The sequence below is a fragment of the Sinocyclocheilus anshuiensis genome, unplaced genomic scaffold, assembly GCF_001515605.1.
Source record: "Sinocyclocheilus anshuiensis isolate Anshui unplaced genomic scaffold, SAMN03320099.WGS_v1.1 scaffold453, whole genome shotgun sequence".
Taxonomy (NCBI): domain Eukaryota; kingdom Metazoa; phylum Chordata; class Actinopteri; order Cypriniformes; family Cyprinidae; genus Sinocyclocheilus; species Sinocyclocheilus anshuiensis.
The window spans coordinates 119,803-129,809 of record NW_015537979.1 but is presented as its reverse complement, the minus strand read 5'-3'; the positions used below and the strand labels follow the sequence as shown (position 1 = coordinate 129,809).

Here is a 10,007-nt window from a genome sequence, read left to right as displayed (position 1 = left end):
AAGCCAGTTGTGTGAAGATTTGTTTTTGAAATCTGAATATTGAATGTAGTACAATTTCCTCCACTAGATGGAGACTTTGAATAGTGATTTCTTTGAAAAATCTTTCTTTCCAAAAAAAAAGACATTTTCAGCATGTTTGATAGTAAATGTGTTGAATGTGTCTTACAGAAAGAGCGCCATCCTCCGCAGAGTCAGCCTGCACAGGAAGAGGATCTCAGCTCTGAGGTAAAATCTCTGTTCGGAGATCCATTGTTTGGTTCACATCATATGTTACTAAAATCAAATTAAGTCTGGAATCCTTAATAAATACCTCTGGAAGAACAGGCCAGTGTTTCCATTTGGCAGATGTGATTTACCCTGCTGTTAACAGTATCTGCCTCCTTTATCGTCTGATATTTAATTAAAAATATGTTTCTCTACAAATCTCTTCAGATATGAACCAGGAATGCTCACCTTTGTTTAACTGCATTCAAAATAATTCATTTTATTTTCCCTTGCAAAAATGTGCAGGGAAGGTATCATGGTGGTAATAGCATGGTAACAGTACATGGTACCTCACGTTACTATAATGAATGTTTAAAAAGTAGTATTGGCATGAACCTTTTTTGTCTATATTTAATTTCTACATGACACAAGTCTTGTGAGTACGTAATGAACAGACATATTCATTTGCAGCAGTGCACATGGTGGAGAGCAGAACAATGAATATTGCGGCGAGAGGCTGTTGAATCTGTCTTTCCACTCGCTGACTGCTGTTTCCGCACGTCTACCCAGATCAAACAGCCTCCTCATGAATATTAATGCTGTGGATCTCTGCAACACACAGCAAACCTTCTGTCTGAAAGACTCGGGAGCCCATGACCAATACACTGCGGCTGGATTCAGAGGTTCACAACTTCTGAACACTTGGTTTTAATGAACCACTCTGAGCTGAAGTAGTAGGCCAGACGTTTTTAGAAAGCTTTTTTTGATACATTCGTGCAGTGTCAGCAAAACAATCACTCATTGGACTGTGTCATATAAATGTCAGCCATTCAAAGTTAATACTGTTATCCACTGTTATTAAAACGGTCATCATATTCATAGTACCTCTGCTCGTAAAGTGGTACGGACTGTGAAATAAGCGACTGGTTTTTATATCAGCGCTTTCTCCATCACTGAGTCTCTCTCTCTCTCTCTCTCTGTAGGCGGTTTACACCAACTCATTAGAGGCGGCGCTGTGGGGAATGTGTGGAGTATTTATGAGGGTGAATATGGGCAGGTAGCAGCACACACACACACACACACACACACACACACGAGAGAGAGAGAGAGAATCTCAGAGATGCAGAATATGGATATAAAATGAATAATAATTGTTCATTATCTGTATAAATTCTCCATTATAAAATGTTTTGATTGAAATGTAACAAAAATACATGTTAAATATGTTAAAATATAAGGTTGGTCAAGTGTTATTTGCTTTTCATAAAATGATAGATCTAAATTTTAGATGCAATTAACCGCTGGATTTTTAGGAATTTATTTTGATACGCCAAACAGTCAGTTAAGTGATATTGAGAGATGTTATTAGTTTTATTTAAGGTAGTGCAGTTAGGGTGTGTTTACAGTTGGAGTTCAGTTCTCTTGGTCCAGACCCAAAAAGAAAATGGCATGTAGTCCTGGTTCACTCAGCATTCACACTTTGATTTTAACACTGAACCCAAAGACACAAAAGCCATAAGGATACAATCATAACCTGACTGGACAGCTTTTATGATGCATATTTTGCAACTTAACTGAACATCCAAGATAATGCTGTGTGCTGGAATGAATACACTCGTTGTATGTGCGTACATATAGTGTTATTTAAACCGGCTGATGACTCATGAAGAGCTTATAAAATGTGTAAAGGAGTCGAAACGGCAGCAAGAATTCCTGAAGATCTCTTGCAAGGGAGCGCAGGTTCCAATGCCTGTACTGAACTGTAATGGGCAAAATAGCTCCTATGACGAGAAGAGAAAGTTTTTGGTTTGTTTTTTATGTGTTTGATCCAAGTTAGTTGTGTTATTATTTTAGTCGAACTGCACCAGAGTTCACTGACAATGATGGCATCTTTTTCAGATGAACTCTGGTGCAGTTGTTTGACTCTGGTCCACTTGTTTGATGCGCACCAGTGTTCGGATGGCAGCGTTCACACTTACTCCGAAGTGTTACCAGAGTTCATTTCAATTGAACCAAACCTGCCAAGTGTGAACACACCCTAAAAGTCTGATTTATTTGATAATTATTTTGTTTAGAAAAGCATTCTGTCATGCAGTACTACCTTTAATATTTCTGCAGTGTATGATACGTATACTCTGCGCAGTATGCAAACCTTCTCGATGCACAAAATGTGATGAGTCTGAAGTGATATTCAATTATTTAGAATACTTAAATTTTTCTTGACTCGTTATTTGATCCGATTGCTAAAAGTTAAGACCGTTTTACACAAAATTGCATAGAAAATTTAAAAAAGCTGTATTTTCTGTAAGACTGTTAGACAGCATTCACTGAATCAAACATGCAATGTAGTAAGGTAATGTGGGAAATTAGCGACATTATGAAATTGCAACATGCAAAAAGCCTGCATGTCCTTGTAGAATTCGTAATTGCGATTTACAACATCTAGTAATTATGACAGAGCATGAATGCAAAACTACTTTTTGAAATGTTTTATCAGTGCATACTGCATTCTATCATGTGGCCATTTGTATAATCTGCGATTGAGTCGTGGTTCTCACACAGATGCCTGATGGCTGATGCTCGTGGTATCCGTATGCCAGATGTTGTAATGCGTATGTGTGTGTTTCGACAGGAGAAATGGAGCAGCAGGTCAGTGAGCTCATATCCGGTTTGGCTTCGACCCCTGTGGAAGAGAGTCCGTATGAAGCTCTGTTTGAGGCGTCCTCGTGCGTCTCACTGGACAGTCTGGCCAGCAGAAAGTCATCGGAGAGAGACTCTGGACGACCGGACAGCGAAGCCGGGAGGGTGAGTGTGCGAGATATACTTCTGTCTTAAAACCTTTGTTGGCTGAAAACAACCAATTACAAGGAACAAGTATTTCATTTTTAGCTCTTTTCTAATAAACACACATTCTGTATTAATGAAAAGCTAATATATTTCTTGGCAACTGTAAATATACAGTTATGAATTATATTGCTTGGCAGAAATAATGAATCTATTATAAAGTTATTAATAATGCATTTAAACTATATATATATATATATACACACAAAAATAAAGTTGACGTACTAAGGGTAATATAATATAAAAATAAACTAATTTATATATACAATAATAATAATACGTAAATAATACTAATATACCACTAGTTAAATCCTAAAAGTGAAGGAAATCTGTATGTCATAAATTTTGGTCACTTTATTTTAAAGTCCAACTCTATTATCAAACCATTAACTATGACTTTTACCTCAGTAAACTCTTAATTTGCTGCTTATTAATAGTTAGTAAGGTAGTTGTTAATTTTAGATATTGGGTAGGATTAGGGATGTAGAATATGGTCATGTAGAATATGTGCTTTGTAAGTACTAATAACCAGCCAATATGTTAATAATACGCATACTAATAAGCAACTAGTTAATAGTGAGAATTCATCCCTGTACTAAAGTGTTACTTACGGTAAATTTTACAAGATGTGCCCTTAATTTGCTGTATTTTATATGTTTTGTTTGTTACTGATGTATCTTTCTATTGAATAACTCGATGTCTTTATCTCCAGATGTGGAGGTCTCTGCCAAGTCTTCCAACAGTGTCCTACCTCAGGTGAGAATATTACTGCTTATTAGGCTTGAGCTTTGTCCCAAAACCTCACTGCCTACTAATGTACCTACATAGGCTACCTAACTGCTATGACACCTCACAAGTGATTTATAACACTTTAGGCAGCAGCACATATTGCTTCACACAAGACTCGAGATTCACAATACATTCCGGTAGAGTTTGATATTAGCATGTTGCTAAGCTTATTAGCTTTTTACTCAAACAAAACATAAAATACACAGCACACACAAGTATTTGAATGAAACATGCTTATTTATGATCAACATTTCTCTTGTTTGCCATCTTGTATGTCTTGTTTCTGATTAGCTTGGCATGGTGCATTTTTGGATTGACACCTTTGCAAAAGATACATGTTATGCTGCCTTTGGTTAAAACAGTATATTAGGAGGCAGCATAATTTGGGATTCCATGATGCTTTAAAATGCTGAATGCATAGGAAGCTCTAAGGTTTTGGAACAAAGCTTTGTTGTTCATTACATTTTCCATCACTTTTTTTGCAGTCTCACATCTGTCAAGCTGTCCGAACACTGTCTGGTGTGCAGTAGACAGTTAATTATCTTCTGTATGCGGCATCTGTGTGTGTGTGTGTGTGTGTGTGTGTGTGTGTTGTAAACACTCCCTACAGCGGCTCTAAACTGTGCGTGTGTGTGTACGTGTGTGTGTTTGTATCTTTGTGTGTGTGTGTACCTGTGTGTGTGTGTGTGTGTACCTGTGTGTGTACCTGTGTGTGTGTGTGTGATACAGACTCAGTTTTTGTGTGTGATTGTGCATCTGACAAAACCTAGACATTCCTTAATGTGTGGATATTGGTGTTATTTTTTGCAGCGAAAGAGCACTGCACACATTGACCTGCGACCTTCAGGGTCCAACACAAACACTCTGCAGCCGCCTGCACCTCATTTTAGCACAGGACAGACGTCTGGAGGTGAGTGTGTGCTTGTGTGAATGCTCAAGGAGCTCACTTGCTAATGACACTGTAAACACTAAGACTTATACTTTACGGTGTTATTGCTATTGCCATGGCTGAATAACAATAACTTAGTTGAGTGACAAATACTTTTTAGACTCAGATATGTGTCAAACTATTTAAGACTACCTCTTCTCTACTCTGTAAGTTGCTTGCTATCTGTTTAAGACTTGTAATTTTGGACTGTCTTTAAAGGAATAGTTCCTTTTAAATATTATTTGCTCACCCTCTCGTCATTTATAAGGAGCCCCTAAAGGGACATGGAGGAAAATTGTGTTTCAATGCTTTTGCATTGTCTAACAAAACCTTTGAGTTCCCCCAAGAAACTTAGCATTTACACGAGAAACTTCGTTCACTCGTTAAACTTTTGCATTCCCCAATAAACTTTTGTTTTTGTACATTAAACTTTTATGTTTGCACACTAAACTTTGATGTTTGCTCTCTAAATTACATAGTTCGCCATAGTTTTGTTTAATTGTTAAACTTTTAAGTTCACTTGTTAAACGTTTGCATTCCACCAATAAACTTTTGCATTTACTGGCTAAACATTCGTTTTTGTTTGTTAAACTTTTGTTTGCTCACTAAACATTTGTTTGCTAAATTTTGCTTGTTAAACTTTTGCATTCCTCCAATAATTTTTTACATGTGCTGGCTAAACATTCGTTTTTGTTTGTTAAACTTTTTTTTGCTTACTAAACGTTTGCATTTGATCATTAAACTTTTGTTTGCTTGCTGAACTTTTGCGGTTGCTGTCTCAACTTTTGTGTTTAGTCACTAAACTTTAGTTTTTGTTCATTAATCTTTCATTTTTGCTTGCTAAACTTTTGTTTTTGCTCACTAAACCTGCATTACTCTAATAGACTTTTACGTTTGCTTGCTAAACTTTGCATTTGCTCACTTAACTTTTCGCATTTCGTTAAACTTTTGTGTCCTCTTGTAAAACTGTTGTGTTCCTCGAGAAACTTTTTGATGAAATGAATGAGAAGAGGAAAAATATATATATTTCAATATATTTCAATGCTTTTGTGAGCGAATACAAAAGCATTGAAATATAACTTTTCCTCCCATCTCATATTTTTTCATCGCTATATTCCTTTAAGGGCTCCATATTATCTAAACCTCTATGCTGTTAGAGGTTTGCTGTTTTTTTTTTTTTTTTGAAACACAAAAGCTGAAATTTTAAAGAATGTTCACGCTGCTCCTTTCCATGCAAGTTCCAAAAATTAAACTCCAAAAAACACAACTGAAGTACCACAAAAGTTGCCCAAATGTTCATTTTTGGGTGAGCTATTTCAACATATCTGCAATTGTCAACAATTTTGGAGCGAGAATATTGGTAGGATGATAATGCAAAAGTGGACACATTTGTTATGTCCCAGTGCATTTGTCCCGATTTGTCTCTGTGTCCTTCTCTGATCGTCCTAAAGTCATCGCTCAGAAATCCTTGCCTAACTTAGCACAATGTTTACTCAGTGTAACACGACTCTAGTTAGCATTACCAAGAGAATGCCATTCTGACTCGGTTGCTTGCTACTTTAAAGGTGAATTCTATGAAGAAATGGTAAGAATAGACATGTACAACCATTATATTGTAGAATGGTATTAAATTATTGTTTTATCATGGTTGCATTTTCATGATAGTGTTGAGTGTGATCAGCATCAGTGGAATTTCTATTAAAGCCCCACACTCTCCTCGTGTTTCAAAACAAACAGCAGAACGTCTCTCCTCATCTCCTTGCCCTTCTCGTCCCTCGCCAAGCTTCATAGACCTCAGCTGCCACCTCCACAACCGTACTGCACTCAGCACCTGTCAGTTACGCTGCAGGAAATCGGCCTGTGGACACACACTAGCACACACCCAAATAACAGGGCGTGAGCTCGTCATATTTCTCATGTCAGGGTCTCAATGCGTGATGTACTGAAAACTTGAAGGAGGGTCTGACCTTATTGCTCTGGAGATGAAAGCTTCACCCTAAGTGCAAAATCATGTTGTGTGTTGTAGACGTCCCTTTCCTCTTTTAATAAATGCTTCTCACTGTTGGCACACGCTTAGCGCTTAGCCGAGGAGATCGCAACAGCTGAACGATGAAGCCAGCCCTGTTACCCAGAACATTCTGAGGAGTGACATTACTTCAGTTCATCAGATGTCAGCACTGCTCAAGTGTGCTTGGCTGTGTTTGAAAAGGAAAAACTAGCATACAGCCTGCTCAGTACAACACTGTACGCACTGTGAAATAGTGGACATTCCTAATAATATTAGCTATTGATGTCACATGACTTCATCAAGGTATTATAGGTGCACTTCCGATGTAAAGGCTCATCTAGATTTTTCAAGACAGATTGCCAAAATGCCAGACACAGTCAAGAGCCTGCTGGAAAAAAAAAAAAAAACACTTGCAGAAGCTGGTTTAGACTGGCTTAGCTGTGGATACATGGAAAGTAGCAGGAAAATGTTATAGATACACTTATTTCATTAAATACTAAACATCATTGAAAAAACTGCATTCCGGTTGAAAAAAATTGCTCAAACAAGCCTAAGATCTTGACTGGTTTAAAATGTTTTTCCAGCCTGATTACTTGAAAAGTACCTAAAACCCCTCTAAAACCAGCCAACAGACCAGTGTCTGACCAAGATAGGAGATCAGCAAAGACCAGCAAACCCGGTTTAGTCTGGTTAATTTTATTATTATTGGGTCATTAAAACAGTGTATTTTACATATTGTGCTATGTATTTGTAAGAATGTTACAGTATTGCATGGTTGGCTTAGTAACATGCTACATTGAAACTGTCTTCAAATCGACTAAGTGTTGTAGCCTTGTGTGCTATTTGTGGCATGTACAAGTGACCATTAAGGATCATGACTCCTATTTAAAGGATTTCAAATCAATTTAGTTAGCTTCCTAAAGGTTTGGTCACATTTACCAGTGCTTGGAGACATTTTGCAAAAAAAATTCTCAGTTGATTCAATAGTAATCTGTACGTTTGTTTCACATAAGGGCAAAACATTTCCTATGTTAAAATTTAGTCTTGTGAATTCACCATGATGAAAGTGAACTTCTTTGAGAGTGTCAGCAGTGCTTCATACATCACTACACTATTGACAATATACAATGGACCTTTTTGTATACAATTTTCGACTGCACATTACGACATAGACTGTGAGGTACTGTTCTTGGAACATGCTCATATTGCTTTTATTTAATTGAACATTGGATGATTTAACCAGTGCATGCTTGTAGTTACTGGAAACGGACATGTTGTTTGAGTAAATACCTGACTTTCTCTTGAAGAAATGCTGTCAATGTGTAGTGTCAACGCTAAAGCCCTGGGTTTGGATGGAGACCAGCACTGACTTCATCTTCTCCAGAGGGTCTTGTTGATTTAAAATGACGTCACAGGTTGTGCTTCGGGTCACAAATGCAAACACAGACTCAAGTCCCGAGCTGCCTGTGTGTGCGTTTTTAGGTGTGTCACTTACATGGGGAAAGTGATTGGACTCATGGTTCTGGCCTCGTGTGTCTGATCCTCCAGCACACACGTCAATGCCTCACGGAGTGGGCGGTTCATTCAGTCCCAGTGCTTCGGAAAGCTTGAGATATGAAGTTCTCAGGAGAGAGTTGCCGAATTATAGTTTATCGTAAACCAAATATTAGAGCTGACTTGAGTTCATTTGAACAGAAACTCACATTGACACAAAGAAACTCACAAGGTTCCACTGTTCTGATTTGCTTTGGACTTCAAAGGGCGACCCACAGTTTAGTCTTGGTCGTATTTTTGTTCTCTTTGCGTAGTTTTGCGCACAGTTTTAACTGTGTTGCCACCTTGAGGTTTTCTACCACCTCTATAACGCTAGATTCATGTTCAGCTATGTACAGTGTATCCAAGTGTGTGCAGTGTGTTTGTGTACTTGCATACAGATTGTTTCAGGCCTTAGGTTCTGACATGGCTGACTTGGTTTTCTTGTCACCAAACACCACACGCAACACCAGGATATCTCTGGTATGGTGGCCGTTTGCCCAGCCGCCTGGCTCGTATCAGGGACGTGGGGTTGGATTTATCTTTTGGCCTGTGTGTGTGTGTGTTTGCCAGAGGAGACATTTCAGGCAAGTGCAGTGCATTTACAGAAGAGAACAGATGCAGACGAGTGTTTTTCACTTGTCGCACTTGCGAATATAGAATCTACATTCTCGCCAGAAACCGTCTATGCAAGAGCACACATGTGAAACAGACGTGAATGTGGGCCAACAAATTGCAATTGCACAGTTCTACAGTACATACTTGCGTTTCTGTAGCGATAGTAAACCCCAGTCCTAAAGGGGGCGATAGAGTTTCCTAAATGTCTGTCTAGCTGCGAAACCGCATACTGTCTGAATAGCTACTACATTTGATGAAGAACTTTGCACCTTTAAAAAGCATGTTCTATGTAGTATGATTACGGGTAGTGTGAATGAAATTCGGAAATACTACATCCACCATGTTGTCATTGTCACGTGGCCATCGCTTGTGTCGTTTTACTGCCTTAATGTAAAGTCCACTCCCGTAAGTAAAGTGTCCATCAAATGCACACTTCAAAATGTACCTTTAGGGTAGCAGCAGCTTGTGTCTGACGCAGTACCCTCAAAGTAGGGCTGGGTGGTATGACCAAAAATTTATATCACGGTATTTTTCTAAATTATACCGGTTTCACGGTACAAGACAGTATTTTTTTTTCCATGCATGACCGGGTGTTAACCATATTTTCTACTGATTGCGAGAGGAAATACTGCAGTATATTGACTTAGAATGCCCTATTTTACTGTCATGATGAGTGAATATTGTCAAAAAATACCACACTAAATAGTGACTAAACACGACCCCTTTTAATACGTTAACCAGGAGTCACTCTCATTTATAATCGGGGCATCGTCTGATAAAATCAACATTCATCTACACTAAAGATGCCAAACCCCTATGCGGTTGTTTTGGCTATATTACTTCTTTGTCTCATGCAGCGCACTGCCTGCGTCTGAGTGACTAAAAAACAACAACAAACAAAAAAGTGCATGTGATATTAACAGACGAACTACGCTCATATTTATAATTCCAAACAATCAGTAAGCGACAGGTGCTAGGAAACGCTGTTTTGTACTCATTTATTGACGAGTCGGCTGCGGTGCGGCCAACTGAATGCGCTGCTTCTCTGCCGCTCACTGCACAGAACAGACGCCGAGAGAGGCG

At 38.4% G+C, this 10,007-nt stretch overlaps 1 protein-coding gene across 1 annotated transcript in view; it reads left to right on the top strand.

The window, feature by feature from the left end:
• LOC107673388 (ankyrin repeat and SAM domain-containing protein 1A-like) overlaps positions 1-10,007 on the top strand; it is a 116,704-nt gene that overhangs the window by 66,946 nt on the left and 39,751 nt on the right. Inside the window, exons 6-9 of the mRNA XM_016466951.1 lie at positions 169-256; positions 2,837-3,013; positions 3,761-3,804; positions 4,648-4,747. Coding sequence (XP_016322437.1) covers positions 169-256; positions 2,837-3,013; positions 3,761-3,804; positions 4,648-4,747 — 409 coding nt within the window. The remainder of the gene's footprint in view (positions 1-168; positions 257-2,836; positions 3,014-3,760; positions 3,805-4,647; positions 4,748-10,007) is intronic.